At 45.1% G+C, this 19,589-nt stretch overlaps 1 protein-coding gene across 6 annotated transcripts in view; it reads left to right on the forward strand.

The window, feature by feature from the left end:
• Positions 1-19,589, forward strand: part of PTPRT (protein tyrosine phosphatase receptor type T) — a 1,142,918-nt gene that overhangs the window by 851,205 nt on the left and 272,124 nt on the right. For all 6 annotated transcript variants that reach the window (XM_055264961.2, XM_063633847.1, XM_055264960.2 and 3 more), the window contains exons 10-11: positions 9,528-9,729; positions 11,079-11,181. In XM_055264961.2, coding sequence (XP_055120936.1) covers positions 9,528-9,729; positions 11,079-11,181 — 305 coding nt within the window. The remainder of the gene's footprint in view (positions 1-9,527; positions 9,730-11,078; positions 11,182-19,589) is intronic.

A 19,589-nucleotide genomic window follows, 5' to 3' on the forward strand; every position in this document is an offset into this window, starting at 1 on the left:
ACACTATAGACATAAGTGTCTCTGTGGACAAGTCAGAAACTGCATTGCCTTCATGACCTAACCTTAGAAGTCACAAAATATCACTTCCCCCACATTCTATCGGTGAAAGCAGTCCCAAGTCCCCTAAGACTTAAGGGGAGTCAGGGGATATAAAGACCTTTTAATGAAAGCAGTGTTAAAGGGTATGGGGCTATTTTCTAAAAAGCACCAAAAGGACTTTCTACTTATACAGGTTTAGAAATTCAGGCCCAGAGGATAAGACCTTCACCACCTTGGGTCTCCTTAATTATTAAATGCATAATTACTGAGCACCAACTCTGTGCCATGGACCCAGTTTCTGGGCTTGCTTGGCAAGTCCCTCTTGAGTGGGGTGGGCTCAGACAGACCCTCTACAAAGCCTTGTGTTCTGACAATTGCAGCCTCCCCTCAATCAGCCGCTCTCCCTAGAAACTGTTCACACAAGATGTGCACAGAGGAGCCAAGGCCAAGGTGGCAGGGTGGGGCGGAGAATACTGGACTTCAGGATCAGAATGACCTTATTTTAAATCCCAGTTGTACCACAATGAGGATTTGTTACATTTTCATTCTTAATCCTCATGTATTTGGTAAACCTTATTGACTCCTTCTCTATGCCAAGCTGGGTGCTTGGCAATTATTACAATCAATAAATAGAATCCAGGCTTTGCCCTTAATGAAGGATTTGTTCCAGGCTGTGTCTGCCAGAAAGGCTGTTAGTATGGCTGCAGGGTTCCAATGAGCAGGGTCATGGGATTATTTAACTTCTTGCATCTCCATGCCCAAAGCCAACTGGAGAGGAGTTGGTCATGCAACTTAGCAACTTAACTAGGTTAAACTTAGCAGAACAGAAATCAGCTGAGTGTGAAGTTGGAAGGCAAGCAGCTTACGTTCAGAGACCCAAGAAGTATTGCAATACAGACTAAAAGCTATTGGGAATATTGCTAGACAGACTCATTAAACAAGAAGGTTTCTGTGAAAATAACAAAATCATAGCACCCAGGACACCCCAGCATGAGATTAAAAGCTGAAAGGAGGTTTAGGCTTCATATTATTAGGCTGCATTATGATAGTTCAGGAAGAAAGAGCTTAGAGCCGTCTGAATTGATGGTGGCCCTGCTATGGGACTCTGACTGCATTCTTTGAAATTTAGGGCAGCTGGGAAGAGTGAATCTCAGAGTATCCCTCTCATTCGAGGCAGGGGAGGGAAGGCAATGGGTCTGGGAAGGAGCCCGGTGCTAAGGATTGGAGGGGCCAGAGGTGTTGGTGGAGGGAGCACCTGTTGACAGGAATACACTCACCTAAAGTGTGTCTGGTAGCTAAGGAGCAGGGTGGTGACTCAGGGAAGAGAGCCATATGCATGGTAGGCACATAATGTTAGTTCCTGTTATTATCACCCACTAACTAAACCTCCATTTTGGTTGATGGATGGTGAATACTAAGGACCCTGGGCCAGCTGGATTTCTAGCTTGTTTTCTCCCTGTGTTTGATCCCACAGCCAACAGGAAAACAGCTGAAGTCAGAGAGCAGGGCATTGATTGGAAATCAGAAAAAGCCGTGTTGGGCAAACAAGTTAACTTCCCCACTCCTACAACAGCTCTTTGATCCATGGTAACCAAGAAAGTCCACACCAGGCTAGAGGAAGCCCCTGCAGGGCTGCGGCGGGACTGATTATGGCCAGCAACCACGGGCACGGATCCCTGTGCTGGCAGTGCTGGGGAAGGTGTGCAGCCCGGGCAGGCCCCGGCACAGCCAACCAAGCCTGCAGGCTGAGCCTCTGACCCTGAAGCTTGGCTTTGGAAAGCAGGGAAGCCCGGCAGACACTGTTCAGAGGCGTTGCTGCTCTGTTCTGTTGTCTCCAGGGCCCTTCGGCTGGTGAGGATACAAAATAGAGCTTCAGTCGCTTAACACTTGGTAAGTGATGGATCTGAGTTACAGCCCCGGCTCTGCAAGACTGTAAGCCAGTGGTCTTCCCTCCCACTGGCTGAGACCCACGCTCTTCACCTTCATGAATGTAAACAGCGTCGGAAGGACGAGGCCAGTAAGGACACTTGCAGGTCTTCCCCAGTGGTTTTCAGCCTTAGGAGGCTCAGGTCTGGGGCCATGTGTTGGCTCCGTCTCATTCTTACTTTTCTAGGGACCTCAGTCTTCTCCAGCCAGGACTCAGAATCTCTCAAAGTCACTGTAGTCACCTCTCCATCCCCTCTGCTTCTGGTTGAAACAAGGCCTTCTTTGTATTTGTCATCTGCATGAGAGCCAGACCCTCCAAAGTGACCCCAGTGTTGTTCCTCTGGTCATTTCAATCCTCCATCCCCTTGCCTGAGAAAGTGTTTCTCCAAATTCAGTGTGCATGAGAATTACCTGGAGAGCTTATGAAACAACAGAGTGCTGGGCCTCAGCCCCGGACATTCTGATCAGGAGGTCTAGGACAGACTCATGAATCTGCATCTCTAACAAGCTCCCAGGTGGTGCTGATGCTGTTTATCTGCAAACCGCACGTTTAGTAGCACTGTGGTATGATACTGTATCTCTTGATAGCCTGCCCTCTCCTTTAATGGCTCTATATTACCCTCGAAATAAAATATATACACTTGAGTAGTTCATTAAAGGCTTCCATAATCTGAGCTCAGCAGGAATGCCACCTACTGTTGCATGGTTTGAGCACTGCACAAAGACACACTACCAAGGAAATGAAATCCATTAAACTCTGTGCTTGTCTGCCAGGAAGAATATGACTGGGCACTAAGAAAGGCGTATCTTTTTCTGCTCACAAAGGCAACATCAGCTCACTGAAGTACAGGGGGCTGAGACTGAGTTGAGACAGGCACCTTTTCTACTTTGCACAAAAGCATCCCTTAGGCAAGCAGTTGTCCTGCCCAAGAGCCTTTTCTTCTTTCATTCTCCACCATCTCCTGTCATTCCTCCCACCCTTCTCCCATGCTCCTCATCTGGTTAACAGCTTCACACTCTATGGGGAGGGCATCTGGCCCCAGAGACTCAATCTGTTTTCTCTGTTATATGCTCATAAGAGCCATCTTCCCTTCCTTCAGAACAGAGATCTTAATGTGCCTTTCCCGCTCATTCCTGTGGGCCATACCTATCTCCCTCACCAAACTGTAGGTTCCTGAGGATTCTCTAGAGCTTAGTACATGGCCAAGCACCTAGTCAAGAGCTCAATGGATATTTGTTTAGATTCTGTTCTGCAGCCACAAAGATGCTCACAGCAACCAAATTTCAGCATGTCATTTGTTGTCTTTTAAATAATTTATTTTGAAATAAGTTTACAGAGAAACTGTAAAAAAGTATAGTTTTATACCCCTCATACAACTTTCCCTAATGTTAACATCTTGCATAGCCATGGTATATTTATCAAAATTAAGAATTCACTTCAGTGCATTATTATTGATTAAACGCCAGACTGTTTTTTTTTTTTTTTTTTTTTTTTTTTTTTTTTTTTTTTCAGATTTCTTCAGTTTTTCCACAGAGGTCTTCTTTTTTCTTCTAAGCTCTCACATAGCATTTAGTTGTCATGTCTCCTTGTTCCTCAACCTGTGACCATTTCTTGGTCTTTCTTTGCTTTTCTATGACCTTCAAACTTTTTTGTTTTGTTTTGTTTGTTTGCTTGCTTGCTTGCTTTGAGATATGGTCTCACTCTATTTACCAGGCTAGAATGCTGTGCTGCAATTGTGGCTCACTGCAGCCTCAACCTCCAGGGCTCAAGTGATCCTCCTGCCTCAGCCTCCCAAGTAACTAGGACTACAGGCGTGCATCACCATGCCCAGCTAGTTTTTTAAAACAAATTTGTGTAGAGATGGGGTCTCGCTGTGTTGCCCAGGCTGCTCTCAAACTCCTAGGCTCAAATAATCCTCCTGCCTTAGCCTCCCCAAGTGCTGGGATTACAGACATGAGCCACTGCGCCTTGGTACAGAAGCCAAAGCCACTCATGGACACTCTGGAGCCTTCCTCCCAAACCAATGGGTTGTCTTTCAGGAATAAAGCAATGGGGGTCACTCTGTAACATAAAATGGAAACTAAAATTAGAATTATAATTTTTCTCTTGAAGAACTCGAGGCTCAGAGAGGTTAAGCAATCCCTCAAGCCACACAGCTAATTTCATTATTCATTTAGACATGCAAAAGGATGAAATGTTGAACAAACACCAGATACGATCTTTGCCTTCTTGGAGCTTAAAGTCTAGTATAGAGGTCTGCAAACTCTTTCTATGAGAGGCCAGAAAATAAATATTTTAGGCAGCGTGGGCTATAGGGTATCTGTTGCTACTTCGCTCTGCTTTGTAGTGTGAAGGTAGCCATAGTCCATATTTAAATCAATGGTGTAGCTGTTTTCCAATAAAACTTTACTTACAAAAACAGACGGTAGATTGAATTTGACTTGCAAGTCATATTTTTTCAGCTCCTGGGCTGGTAGAAAAGGGACTTATTGATGAAATAATTACATGGCTACGTGGAAAGTTAGTGGCTCAAAGGAGAGACAGGTGACTCTGGAAACATAAAATAAGAACCTGGGAGTCAGAGAAGATGCCCATAAAAAGAGTCCCTGTAAGTGAGGTTCGCTAAGGGTGAGGAGTCATGAATGAGGCAACAAGGAGGCATGGGAAGGAAGAAGAGGCCTAGGCTGACTGAAGAGCTGGTGCAAGTTCCTGTGGCAGAAAAGACCATGGCTCTTTTTTAGGTACTGAAGTAAGGCTTGGGGTGCTGGGGGGAGGACGAAAGAGGCCAGCTCATGCACTGAGCTGATTAAGACCACATGACAAAGACACACTCTTCATCCTGAGAGCTATGGGAAACCATTGCTCTTACGACATGATTGGATTTTGTTGTTGTTGTTGTTGTTGTTTTTGAGAGAGAGTTTTGCTCTTGTTGCCCAAGTTGGAGTGCAATGGCACCATCTCCGCTCACCATTGCCCAAGTTCAAGCAATTCTCCTGCCTCAGCCTCCTGAGTAGCTGGGATTACAGGCATGCACCACCACACCTGGATAATTTTTTGTAATTTTAGTAGAGACAGGGTTTCTCCATGTTGGTCAGGCTGGTCTCGAACTCCCGACCTCAGGTGATCCACCTGCCTCAGCCTCCCAAAGTGCTGGGATTACAGGTGTGAGCCACCACGCCCAGCCTGGGATTTTTGTTATGACGCACCTGCTTTGGTTTCTGGCTGGGGATCCTGCTGTCAGCAACTAAAAGAGAAGGGGGACATCCTTGAGTACTTTTTGCAGCCAGAACCCATGCCGGGAGCCCAGGGTTGATGTGCAGCTGTGCACCCTTCCCCCTACTAACCCTTTATTTTATGTTTGCTATTCTAACAAATCTTTCATTTTCCCCACTTACGAATGAAGGTTCATATTGTATTATACATTTACAGCCACGGCTCCCTCCCATCCCATTTTTCTCGCCTTTCTTCTTTCCCTCCCCAGCCCGATCCCCCACTAACTTCGTAAAACTTGCAAGTTAAAATTTTCAAAGACTGTTTCTGACAAAGCAGTGGGAATTAGATTTGGTGAAGCCCTTCATAAAAAATTGAAGACATGCTATATTAACATACATTGATTTATTCATAGTGTTTCATTACAAGTAAGTGAGGATCCTGTAATACCAGGAAAGGTTAGGAGAGCAGAAGAGCGTGGTATATTATATTGACAGCTCAGTGGAAATTGAGTTGCTTTTGGATTGAATTTGGAGCGCAGGAAAGGAATTGGCTAGTAAATAAGGCATGAGTTTTACCTCCCAGGGTCTGTATATCAATGTAGTTGCCACCAGTCCAAGCAGGGGGATGGGGGCAGAATTTGCAAAGAATGCAAGCACATGTCCTCTCCACTGGTGCACTGGGGTTGGTGGCTACATCTCCCCTTTTCTGCCACGGTGGAAACCAGAATCCACCTGCACGCTGAAAACTCCATTTGCCCCTATTTGCTCGCCGCTCTGCAGTGGCTCTGAGCTTTGCTCTGTCCAAACCTTTTCCCACCCCAGGTCTTTGCCCACGTGGTTCCCGCTGCCTGGAAGCTAGAACACTCTTTCCTCTTCTGACTCAGGATTGTCCTTCGGGTGTCAGTTGCACTCTCTCCTGAGATACCTCCACGAGCATTTTTCCTTAGTTTGGTCATTCTCATATGCAGACCCCGAGATGAGGATTTGAATATGAGCAGTTTGCCAAGAAGTTTAAGAAACACCAGTAAAGGCCGGGCGCGGTGGCTCACGCTTGTAATCCCAGCACTTTGGGAGGCCGAGGCGGGCAGATCACGAGGTCAGGAGATCGAGACCATGGTGAAACCCCGTCTCTACTAAAAATACAAAAAATTAGCCGGGCGTGGTGGCGGGCGCCTGTAGTCCCAGCTACTCGGAGAGGCTGAGGCAGGAGAATGGCGTGAACCCGGGAGGCGGAGCTTGCAGTGAGCCGAGATAGCGCCACTGCACTCCAGCCTGGGTGACAGAGCGAGACTCCGTCTCAAAAAAAAAAAAAAAAAAAAAAAGAAACACCAGTAAAGAGATATGGAGTGGGGAAGAGAAAGGAAAGTAGCCAATAATCACTGTATTTTCAAACCAGCTGCCTCTAGAGGCAAGTGGAGCTGAGCCTCTCAGGGAAATGGGGATGCTGCAGGGATACCAAGGATGGGGAGCTTGCAGGGGTATAAGGAAGGAGTGCCTGGAGAACGTATGCATCAACTCCCATCAGGGCTGGGGTGTTAATTACCCCACATTCCCAGCAAGCACCCATGGAGAAAGTCCTCAAACAGAGAGGCAGATAGATGCCTGTAGCACTTGCCTCTGAGCAGGACTGGGGTGGGTAGGGGTGACCAGAGGGGACGCTGTAGACAGGTCCACCAGAGCAGCCTGAAGCTAGCAGCCACCTGCATGGTGCACACGCATGCTCAGGTGTTGCTTGAAAAAAGCTCAAAGCCCTCAGCTCCCTGTATTTTTCCTCCCTCCTGCGCACACTCTGCTCTGGGCACCATCTGACCTCTCTCCTCAAGGATGCGGCACCACTACTGTTTAATATAGGAGAGAGAAATCACTTTTCTCTCCAAAACACTTGGTGCCATTGCCAGTAACAGCAAATTGCTTATTTTTGAAGGGAAGTTGGTGTGCTTCCTTTTCTGCTTGAGTTTGGCCATTCTTGACAGAAGATAAGTGATGTCAGCTGTCTAAATAGCTGGCTTGCCTCTCTCAAGAATGGAAGTCACTTGAGGACGAGGCCTGACTTGAATTCAGTTGGGCGCCCCCAGTAGCACACAGTGCAGGGCCTAGAATACAGGAGTACACAGGAAACACTGTGACGGAGCAAATACGTGGATGAGTGAATGCATTTTTCAACTGATGCACTGTTACCAGGCCAGGCAGTGTGGTATAGAATATAGAGTACAAGCTTTGGAGTCAGACCTGCCTAGTACAGTGTCAGCAAGAGATTGTTGAATGTACCTGAGAATGCCTTATTTGCTACTACCCATGACAACATGGATGAATCCCATGGCATAATGATAATGTTGAGAGAAACCAGAAACAAAAAAGCGCGTTTCATAGCATTTCACTGACACACAGTGCAAAAACGCAAAACTCGTCTATGCTGTTCAAAGTCAGACAGAGGTGATCCCTGATGGGGGTAGGAAAGTAGGATTGCAAGGGAGTGTGAGGAAAAAGTTTTGGGCCTGGTAGTGGTTTGGTTTTTGATTATATGACTGTATCCAGTTTTCAAAAATTCATCGAGGTATGCTTTTCTGTATGTATATTATACCATAATTAATTTTTTAAAAATTTTTTAGAGACAGGGTCTATCTCTCTCACCCAGGCTAAAGTGCAGTGGTACAATCATGGTTCGCTACAGCCTTGAACTCCTGGGCTCAAGCCATCTTCCCACCTCAGCCCCTGAATAGCTGGGACTACAGATGTGTACCACCAACCCAGCTAATTTTTTAATACTTTGTAGATACAGAGTCCTACTGTGTTGCCCAGACTGGTCTCGAACTCCTGATTCTAACAATCCTCCCACCTTGGCCTCCTAAATTGATGGGATTTCAGGTGTGAGCCACCACACGTAGCCTAATTAAATATTTTTAATGGAACAAACCTGGTAAGACAAACAAAAAATCTTGTGTTTGCCACTTTACAACTGTATAATTTCAAGATGTGACACTCAAAGTGTGATCCGTGGGACTAGTGCTGAGCTACCAATCGTTATTTTCACCCCTGGGCGAGTGCAGAAGTTGAGTGTGAGCACTTCAAAACTCTTCTGGTACCTTGCTGTGACACTCAAGTGTGTGATCAGGGAACAGTAGACACAAATCATTCCACAGGTGTAGACCAGTTTGGTTATTGCTGAACTCACATGATATGTCACGTGGGGCATGGTCTTCATTTACCATAGACAAACTATCTCCATATACAATTTGAAAAATGGTGATTGCATGCGAGTTGCTTCCATTGGCACCTAGTTTCTCCATTATTAAAATGAGAGTAGCTATCCTGCTGCCCCCAAGGATTTGAGGAAGACAAAAAACATAATGCACGAAAAAGCAATTTCTATCTGTCTGGAATATGGGGCCTGGGATCTGCATTTTTAACAAGCCTCATAAATAATTCTCATCGGGATGCTGTACCTGGACGCTTTTCTATGACTACAGTGTCCAGCATGGTGGCCACTGGCCACACGGGGCTACTGCACTTGTGAAAGGCAGTGGCTAGTCCAAATGAAGATGCGCTGAAGGGGTAAAAGACATATTTGTAAGACTTCATACGAATAGTAGAATGTAAACAATTCCATTCAATTTTTATGTTGTCTACAGATTGAAATGATAATAGTTTGGGTACACTGGGTTCAACAAGATGTGTTATTAAAATTAGTTTCTTTTTTTTTACTTCTTTTCATGAGACTGTCAGAAAATTCAAAATGACATCTGTGTATTGCCCTCTCTTTTTTTAAAAATTTTTTGTGGGTACATAGTAGGCGTATATATATTTATGGGTTACATGAGGTATTTTGACATAAGCATGCAATGTGTAATAATCACATCTTGATAAATGGGGTGTCCATCCCCACAAGCAATTACCTTCTTTGTTAGAAACAATCCAATTATATCCTTTTAGTTATTTTAAAATGTACAGTTAAATTATTTTTGACCATAGACCCCCTGTTGTGCTAGCAAATATGAGATCTTCTTTATTATTTCCATTTTTTCTACCCATTAACCATCCCCCTCAACCCCTACTGCCCTTCCCAGCCTCTGATAACCATCCTTCTACTCTCTATCTCTGTAAGTTCAATTATTTTAAGTTTTAACTCCTACCAATCAGTGAGAACATGCATTGCTCCAGTGGGTGAGCAATGGGGTATTTGGAGGCTGGGATCATCTGTAAAGTGGACAGCAACATGCAGCTTAGCAGAATCTGCTGGCCAAGTTCACATGCCCGCCCCTTCCCCCGCCTCCCTAAGGTTCCTCTAAATGAGCTCCATCCAGCTTCCTAAGTGAGGCATTTATTTGTTTGTTTGTTGGCTTGTCCTACAGATCAACTACAAGGCTGTTGGCTCGCTGGACCCAAGTGCTGACCTCTCGAGCCAGAGGGGGAAAGTGTTCAAGCTCCGGAATGAAACCCACCACCTGTTTGTGGGTCTGTACCCAGGGACCACCTATTCCTTCACCATCAAGGCCAGCACAGCAAAGGGCTTTGGGCCCCCTGTCACCACTCGGATCGCCACCAAAATTTCAGGTATCTCTGCTAGAAAGGAAAAAGGAAAAAAGGTTGTTTCACCCCCACTTCCTGATTTTCCTTGAAGTGGAAATTTTTCTTGAATTGTCACCCTGTGATATGGGTGGAATTAGGAGGATCCAGTCCCTAGTGAGTTACCATTGTTGTCTCCTATGAAGAAAATCTAAGTGATGAACTTCCTAAAGTATAAAAATTAGATTAATTAGGTGGCAAGCCACTAAATAATTTGCCCACAGGGTTGCATTAAATAGTACGCGTGTGTGTAGATAATGTATATTGCACACAAGTTGGCTGTTAAATTCATTTTTAGGAACATTCTTTTTGCCAGAACAAGACATCAGCGCAGGTTCTCATGAAATGCCTGATGGATGAATGAATGAATGAATGAATGAATTAATGACTATTACAGGGCCACAGCAGTCCAAAATTACAGACTGCCATCACCAGTAGGGCCCCCTCTGCCACTAGACAGCAACAATGTAGAATTATTTTAGAACCTTTTCTACAGCTTTCATTATCCTAAATATCTATGCAATTCTGGTCTGCATACATACATATTTTGCACATGGTTTTCCAGAAAAACATGTTTTTTTGGTAGCTTAATGTTTTCTCTTATCTTTATCCCATAAGTGTTTCCTATGTTGCTACACTGCTTTCGTTATAATGTTCTGTCAAGTGGATGGACGTAATTTAATTATACATTCCCTTGTGGTTGGATATATTTGGTGCTTCCATGTTTTTACAAAATAACCCTTCAATAAACATGTTACAAAATAAAGTTTAATTCATTGGTTTGGATTATAACTTTATGATTAAATTCAGAATTTGGAAAAACTGAATTAAAAAGGATGTGGATTTTAATAGCTATTACTACAAATGGCTAAATTACCTTCCCAAAGGAATAGATGTAGTCGCATTCCTATCAGCTAAGTATGAGGGAAAGGAGGTCTCATGAAGAAAAAAAAAAGATAGAGGGGAGTAGTTCATAATTGATTTAATTTGCATTTTAAATGTGTTTAGCAAGATTGACTCTGCTTTCACCTCTTTGTTAGTACTTATATTCCCTGCACATATCTGTTTATTAGGTGTGGAACGTTCTGGTTCATGCAGGTTACTGGACACATCATTGCTACCCTTCCCCACACTATTGCACCTTGAAGAAACCTACTATGGGCAGGTTGGGCATCAGGGCCTCCTTTACTGAAGGCCTGGAAGGCTTCTTATCCAACCCCTTTCCTAAACGTCCTCCCCCTAGCCATGCTGTGTCTTTAAGGATGGCAGCAAGGGGCGGTGGGGAGCCGATTGGGAACCTGTGCTGAACTCACCTGTACTCTCTGTTTCCTGTCCAGCTCCATCCATGCCTGAGTACGACACAGACACCCCATTGAATGAGACAGACACGACCATCACAGTGATGCTGAAACCCGCTCAGTCCCGGGGAGCTCCTGTCAGGTAAGGATGGTTCTTCACTTGGAGTCTGCAGTTTTTCTTCTCTATGCCACATGGGCCTCCAGTTGAATCATGTGACAGGCAATGCCCATAGGCAAGACTGGCCAGAAGCAAAGCTTCCTCGGAGGAAGGAGGTCAGCAGCCCCAAGCCCAGTTCAAAGGGAGCCCCTGAGTTAAAGGCAAACCTGGGCAACATAGGGAGACCCCATCTATACAAAGAAAAAAATTTTTTAAATTAGCTGGATGTGGTAGCACGTGCCTGTAGTACCAGCTACTCGAGAGGATGATATGGAAAGATTGCTTGGGCCTGGAAGACCAAGACTGCAGTGAGCCGAGATTTTGCCACTGCACTCCAGCCTGGGCAACAGAGTGAGACCCTGTCTCAAAAAAAAAAAAGAAAAACAAAAAACAAGAAACATCCTAATCGGGACCTGTGGTGGTCTAGAAGGAAACTTCCTGGAACATGTTTATGGTAAATTTAGTTAGTGGGGTCAGTGGCCTGGAACACAGTCTCCTGGAAAGGTCACTTTTCTTTGTGTCACTGCCAGTAACAGCCAGATAGACAGACTTGCTGAATTCTGAAAACAACCTGCTCAGATATCACAAATCTGACAAGACCTGGGGGCTGGTCCAGTTTAAGGCTCTAGGGTGCTGGAGTCCCATAGGGGCACTTGCTGTCAAGGTAAAACTGCTGATTTTACCAAAGATGGTTGGAGTTCAGGAATACACTGACGCATCTCCATAGTTAAACTGACCAGTGCCAGTTCATGATATCAGGAGCGTGGGCATCTCTTTTAAACAAGGTACACTTTGCACAAGGGCAGCAATATTGACTGCCGGTTTTACCCAGAACTCCAGGAAGGAGGACTACGGTCCCTTAAAATGAAGCAGAGCATTGAGTGGAACAACTTTCAAATTGCTCAGTTCAGCTTATCAAGCATAAACTGAGTATGTTATGTACCAGGAATGAGGCAGGGCCCAGGGCCTAAAAACCATTCATTCATTCAACAAACATTTTTATTAAGAATCACCCTGTCTCAGGCAATGCTTAAGTGCTTGGAAACACAGCAGTGAACTAGCCATGGATAAGTCACATCCTAAAGAAAGTCAAACTCTAGTTGGGGAGACGGAAACATAATTACAGTACAGTGTGTCCTTGTTGGAGGTATGCATAGGTCACTATAAGAGCTCAGAGGAGAGAATTCCCAGTGGAGACACTGAATTATATCTTAAATGATGCGTAAGATTTCACCAACGTCGTAAGAGTGTCCAGTGGGAGCACAGGCATGGAGGAGAGAGACAGCATGCTATAACAGGGAGCAACCAGGGCGGATGTTTGCTTAACATAAACATCAAGGTGGGAGTGCTGGGATGAGAATGGGAGTGTGTTTGAGAGGCTCAGGCCTGTTTGAAGGACATGGGCAGCTACTAGAGAGACGCATGCAGCCTCACTCCTTGTGTCACTGGAGGCTAGGACACCAGCCCAGAAGGGGGCTTTTGAGATGGTCTAGATAGCCATTGTGCATCCTGTATCCAGCTTCATCTAGAAGTGATAGGCATTGAAGTAGACAGAACCAGCCACCACCAATTTAGAAGTTCCTATGTAGTCTGAAGACTTTGGACAACACTCCCCCTAAGTCAGGTGAATCTTCAGTCATTGCAACATGTGTTGGTAATGTTTACCGGGTGTCTGACCAGACAGCATTTGTCGTATAGTTTACACACTGGTAGTTCTAGGACTGTCCTACCCGTGATAAGTCAAAGCAGATTGTTGGGTCTTAAGTCAAATTCAGTTATGAATCCCCCACTTTTCTTCCAGTTACTCTGATGTAACATTGCCATTTAATTTTCTCTATATACTATGAGATGTTATCCTCATTTTCAGATACATATGAAGAAACTGAGGCACAGAAATGCCCAAGGGCATACAGAGAGTAAGTAGGAAAGCTGAGTTTGAAGGCAGGTCCCCCGGGTGTCAAATTCATGTTCCGTTTTGGCCACCAATGCCTTATTCCCTTTCACAATTCTCTCTTCTTTTATACCACAGTATTGCTCACTGTTTCAAAATCTTCAAAAGCTTCCCAGATAGCAAAAGTATAGCCCAGAGAAGGGAAGAGGCTTGTTCAGGGCTGCACAGCAAGTTAACAGCTAACCCAGACCCAAGGTCCGTGATCTTGATACAGCGGACCAAGGTAACTAAGCCTGTAAAACTTTCTGCTAAGGGACCCAATCCAGCTGTCATCCATAGCCTTTCAATGTGTTTGGATTTAGTCCAGCTTCCCAGTGTTCTGGCTGTGGGTGGGGCCATGGAAAGAAGAAGAGTTTGGTGGCAGCAAACCTGGCATCAGATCCCGTGGTAACACAGCTGTATGACCTCGGACAAGATACTTAATCTCTCTCTCTCTGAGGTTACACTCTCCTTATCTGTAAAGTATGGCCAGTAACTATTTCATAGAGGCTGAACAAAACATGGAAATACCAAGAGTAGGGCAGGCCTTACATCCAGGCCTACCTGATTCCAGCCAGGGTCCAAGCTCCTTCACCCCCAGCGAAGGGGGCCTCTCAAAAGCCGAAACCAAAATGCACATGAAAACTTTTCCAGTTCCCACACAGAGAAGTCCTTACACTTTCTCTCTGAATCTCTATACTCTTGGTTTTGCACGTCTGTTTAACAAGCTCATACATCCTAAGACTCAGCGAATTATGAGGAGGGATAAGGGGATGAAAGTTTCCCAGTAGCAATAAGAAATGACAGTTGTCAGGGTGCAAAGGAATAGCGCAACTCTACAAAACAGACACAGGGACTCAAAAATCAAGCAGGCCTACATGCTGTCATCCCTCATAGCCATGCGTGTTTATTACTTGGTCCTGGTTTACCCTGAAAATATGGGTCCGCAACTTACAGGAGCCTGCTAGCTTTCATTTAAGGAACAAGCACTTGCTACCAGCTTGTCTCTATATATAACACTACCTGCATTCTCGCAACATTGTATAATAGTCTCCTCATTTTGCAAATATAGAAATTGAGACAAACAGAAGCTAAGTCAGTTAGTTGACTCAGGCTATAAAGCAAGCAAATGGTACAGGCAAAATTTAAACTTAGTTCAAATGACCCAAAGCCAATACTCATTTTACTATACTATACCACCTCCTAGGAGAAAGGTGTGCATGATATATTTTGGTGAAATTTTTATCCAAAAAATAAATAAATAAATAAAAGAAATGTCACTGCTCAAAGGGGAAATGGTTGGCATCTGGAAATGTCTGGCTGCTTTTCCTGTCAAGGCTCTGGAGCATTGAGGGTGGGTGTATACTCAGTTTCTGGAATTATTTCCAGACTGTTTCTTGAGCATTTGACTAGAAGGTGAAGTGACTAACCATTGCCACCCAGCACGACTTTTGGGACGACTGGAAGGACAGAAGTGGAAATATCACAGTGGATTTCAGTTATCTTGACCTTCATTCACCTTGAACTCTGGGCAGTAGGATGTTATATGAGAGGTAGTTGACCACTAGGTCATGCAACAAATATTTATTGAACACTTACTATGTTTAGGGAAGTTAGCTAAGCAATAGGGGTACAGCAAGGAACAAGATAGCCACACCTCTGCCCTCTTGAGGCTCCAGTAAATTGTGAGTGAGACAGGGAGGTGGGACGTTAAGCAAACACACAAACAAACAAAATCATGAAATTAGCAAAAAAGTGTCACTGAACAGAACTTGGTCTGTTTGCCCATGCACAATAGAAAGCCAAACTCTGAAGCACTGTGTTTTTGTGGAGAGAAAAGTTTATTGCAAGTCTGCTGAACAAGGAGACAGGAGTCAGGCTTTTGGGGGCGGGGACAGGTTTTATAGACAGAAGGTAATGGCGTGATCTGATTGGACATTTGCAATGTCGTGATGTGGGAGGCTCGATCTGACTGGATCATGTCATGAGGTGATGCTATTGAATCATGGATCATGCCATGTGGTGTTCACTTCTTAAACTATCCCCATTCCTTAGTCCAGGCACCTAGGTCCCACCAATGGTGTCATGCCTGGTGCATCTGTTGTGCTCGGGTTATGTTTCTTGCAACCCAGGGGTATTGAGCTGCTTCTGCAGTTCCACTGTAAGATGATATGAAACCACTAGGTACATTGACTGTAGTGATTGAGAGAAGCAGTAGACTGGCTGGAGAGATGAGCACCACCCAGGAAAGCAGAGCAGTGTAAGTTCTGTGAGTTGGGGAGGTGAAGGATTGAGAAAACAATATGGACACTCTATGATTCCAGGACTCAAAGAACTCACTAGATGCACTGGGTTAAGGATGCTTCGAATCAAATTTTACAGTTAATAGTTTTCTGAATTAGCATGTACAGTTCATTGTTCCTTTACTTCCATTGTATTATCTGATCCTCACCTACCTGGTGAGTCAGCTGGTTGGGAAATACCATCTGCATTTTGGAGTCTAAGATATTAACTGATTGGCCCAAGCTTGTGGGGCTTGTTACAGTTAAAGCCAGTGCATAGACCTAGTATCCTGGCTCTGAGTTCATGGATCCCCTGGGAAGTTCTGAGTTCCTCTGCCTGGTATGTCACATGATGACCGGGTGGCCCTTTCGTGGGGGTGCTACGGAGTAAACCTCCACCAACCAGGGCATGAGGGGTGGGCAAGAGGAATTCTCAGAGGTCCTCCAACTCTGCCTTCTGTGGAGCCCGGTCTATCACTCATGAGCTTCAGCAGGTCCCTCTCTGAGTGGAGCTGTGTGTTCTCAAACAGACTCACACAGAAACTTTGGCCTTCCGACCCCACTCAGGTAGGCTCTTCTTTCTGCCAGTGATGCTCCAAACCTGGCTGAGCCAAACTCCAGCCCCTGCTCTGCCACTTACTGCTCCTCTGAAGCCCCGTGGATCTGACTCTATCTGGTAGAACTGAGTGTGCAGGGGGACAAGGTGTGGCAGGGAGGACTGTTGCTGTGTGGGACTCCCGCACCCTCATCCCTCCAGCCAAACCACCTCAGCAGCTTGGCCTATTTTTCTAATACTCCACAATGGAGATTTATTGCTTTCGTATTGCTTTCCTCAGGCCTTCAAAGATTTATTGGTTTTTAAGTGACAGAATCCAAGAATTGCTTAAAAGATCAATCAAATAGTGACTAGAATCTAATATTCAGTTCTGGCTTGAACATGCCGAGCCTTCTTCCCCCACGCCCCACCTGTCACACTGATGTGTGACTGATCTGTAGTAACCTTCATAAGAAAATATTTGGCCATGAATTAGTCACCTATAATGCAGTCCCTGAAGTGAGGCTGGGGGCAGAGCCCCAGGTTCTGTAACAGACCGTCCCCTGATCCCTGAAGACTTCCTTGGAAATGTTCTTTCCCCCTCTTCCCTCCCCTTCCCATCTAATCAGTCATGGAGACTGGTCCTCTGGACTTCAGAACCTGGGCCAAGCTCCCTCTCCTCCTCCCCCAATGGCACTTTCCAGCCTCATCCTGTGGACCTGCACCTGCCAGGATATGCTTGCTGGAGCGTGTGCTGCAGCTTCTCATCCTTCAATCCACCCCCTGCTGAACTGCTGGAGTGATCCTTTGGAAGCACAAATTGGATCAAGTTAACTTCCCTGCTTAAAATTCTTAAATGGGTCATTGGTTTTCCATTGCATTAAGTACAAGCGTCTTAGCATGGAATTCAAGGCTCATCAGAATCTGTCCTTAGCCTTGTTTCTGGTTTCCTTTAATTTCCATCTGCTCCTTTACCAGGTTTTATTCAACAGTGACCTATATAGTTCCTTCATAGTTCTTTCCTGAGCCTTTAATTGTGTTATACAGCTGTTTATAAATATATATTTTTTGTTTTGTTTTCTGTTGTTTCTACATACCCCTCAATAGGCTGTGAGCTCCAAGAAATCTGAAGGCTTGGTACTACTGAATTCCCTTTACATGGGATAGTGTCTGGCATCATACATATATATATATACACACACATATATATATATCTGTGTGTGTATATATATATATGTGTGTATATATATAGTAACTAGTTTTATATATATGTATATATATATAGTAACTAGTTATATATATATGTGTGTGTGTGTGTGTGTGTATATATATATATATCCTTCAGCTACCTCTTATTCTGAAAAGAGTGCTGTTCAATAGAATTTTCTGCAGTTACAGAAATGTCCTATATGTGTGGTGTGTGGTATGACTGCCACTGAACACATATGGCCATTCAACACCGGATATATGGCTAGTACAACTGAGAAACTGATTTTTAAAATTTTTATTTTAATTAATTTAAATTTCAGGAGCCATATGTGGCTAGTGACTGCCATTTTGGATGGTAAAGGTCTACAGGAAAGACAATCAGAAAAAGAAAAGGTGCCAATGAGCCTGTGTTTGGCCAACTTGTTCAGAGGTTTCCATGAGAGTTCTGTAGAGAGGCAGCCATTGGTAGAATGGTGAGCTCAGGAGCTGGGAGCGCTTCCTGGAGGCAGTGTTGCTTAAATAGAGACCTAGGGAATGAGGGGGAGTTAGTGAAGAAGGGAAGAGAGTAACCTAGAAGAAAGAGCAGCGTATGCAAAAGTGCACACAGAGAAGGTACAGGGTGTGTTTGGGGAGCCACAGGTAGCTCAGTGGGTGGGGAGAGAGAGATGAGGAGAGCAGGCAGGGTCCAGGTGAAGAAAGTCTTCACTCTGGATTTAGACTTTGTTCAGAAGGGAGTGTAGAACATTGGGAAGGTGAGTGCCCAACTCTTTGTCCTTCTGTGAGCAAACAGGCCCCTAGTCCATGCTGTTCTCTCTGCCAAGCATGCCATTCTCCACCTCTCCAACATTCAGTTCACGTCGGCCACATCCAGGACCATCTCCACTCTTGCAGCAGAATGCACCAGCTCCTTCTGAGTTGCCACTGTGTCATAGTCACCCCTCTGTCAGCACCTTGCATTGTCAGCCTCTGCTAGACTGTGGCCTCCCTGAGGGCAGAGATGGGTCCCATATGGAGCTCCTTACTCAGACCTGAGACCGTTATGCTCTTCCTGCCATAGCTGACTTCCAAGTTGGATACACTGAAACAGGAGTGGCTCCTAAAATCAGACCAATCTCATCCAGTTGCCCCACTGGGTATACTAGAAGCAGGTACTTATTTTCTCTGAACCTTAAGTTGCTTGTCGGTAAATGGGAATACCTACATCACAGATTGTTTTGAAGATTGAATAAGCTAAAGTGTGTAAAGTGCAACTGGTAATTGTTCAACATGCTCTTTGGGGGCTGGGCCTGGTGGCTCATGCCTGTAATCCCAGCACTTTGGGAGGCCGAGGCAGGCAGATCACCTGAGGACAGGAATTCAAAACCAGCCTGGCCAAGATGGTGTAAACCCATCTCTACTAAAAATACAAAAATTTGCTGGGTATGGTGGCAGGCACCTGTAATCCCAGCTAGTTGGGAGGCTGAGGCACGAGAATCACTTGAACCCTGTAGGCAGAGGCTGCAGTGAGCTGAGATCACACCAATGCACTCCTGCCTGGGTGACAGAGCGAGACTCCGTCTCAAAACAAAACAAAAACATAGTCCTTGTGTTTGGCCAAGCTGTTGAGGCAAAGAGTGGCCCTAAGCCCTGGGCAGCCATGGGCAAGAGTATTCTCTGAGCCCTGCTGCAAGCCAGTGCCTATCTGCTGTGTATCCTCCAGCACTCATGTGAGATCTACTACATGTGAAGCACTGGCCAGTGTAGGGCACATCAGGAAACCTACAGCCATCTCCAGGGGTGATCTTCAAAACAACATTACCTTAAAAATAGGAAAGACGATCGGAAAAAGAAAGTGCCTATGAGTCTGTGAACTTGGTCAGATATGAGCACCTTTCTGAAATATAAATTCAAGTGAACAAGCTTATAGTGTCTCATTGCCAAAGGGCTAGCACACTCAGGGTTAAGAGCAACACCCTTGGGAGACAGTTACGTTGTTCAGATAAGAATTGAAGGTGACCCACCGTTAGAGTACTTATGGTGATGAGATACAACTTGTAAGAGGTAAAATGGACATGGCTTGCGATGACTTCTCCAAGGGGCAGGGTGTTGGGGTGTGAAGGAAAAGGATTTGTCCAGCATGACTCCCAGTTTTCTGGCTTGGTTCGTGGGATGGAAAGTGGTGCCATTCTCTGAGCCAATAGATGCAGAGGGAGGGCAGAGTCTATGAGGACATTTCATTCAGGAAAGGCGAATGGTGGCAAAGGTGGTCTGGGAACTGAATGGGGGAGTTAGGAACTCAGCTGAGCAAGGACAGTTGCAACCTGGCGTGTGGTCTAGGAGAGTGCGGGGGACTTCTAAGGGACCTTTTACAAGTTCAGTTAGGACATGAGACCTGCTTTCTTAGGTTGCTTGAGGCATGGTGCACAGGGTGTGGGAACTCTAGCCTGGAGGACCAGGG

The sequence above is a fragment of the Symphalangus syndactylus genome, chromosome 24, assembly GCF_028878055.3.
Source record: "Symphalangus syndactylus isolate Jambi chromosome 24, NHGRI_mSymSyn1-v2.1_pri, whole genome shotgun sequence".
In the NCBI taxonomy this organism is placed as follows: domain Eukaryota; kingdom Metazoa; phylum Chordata; class Mammalia; order Primates; family Hylobatidae; genus Symphalangus; species Symphalangus syndactylus.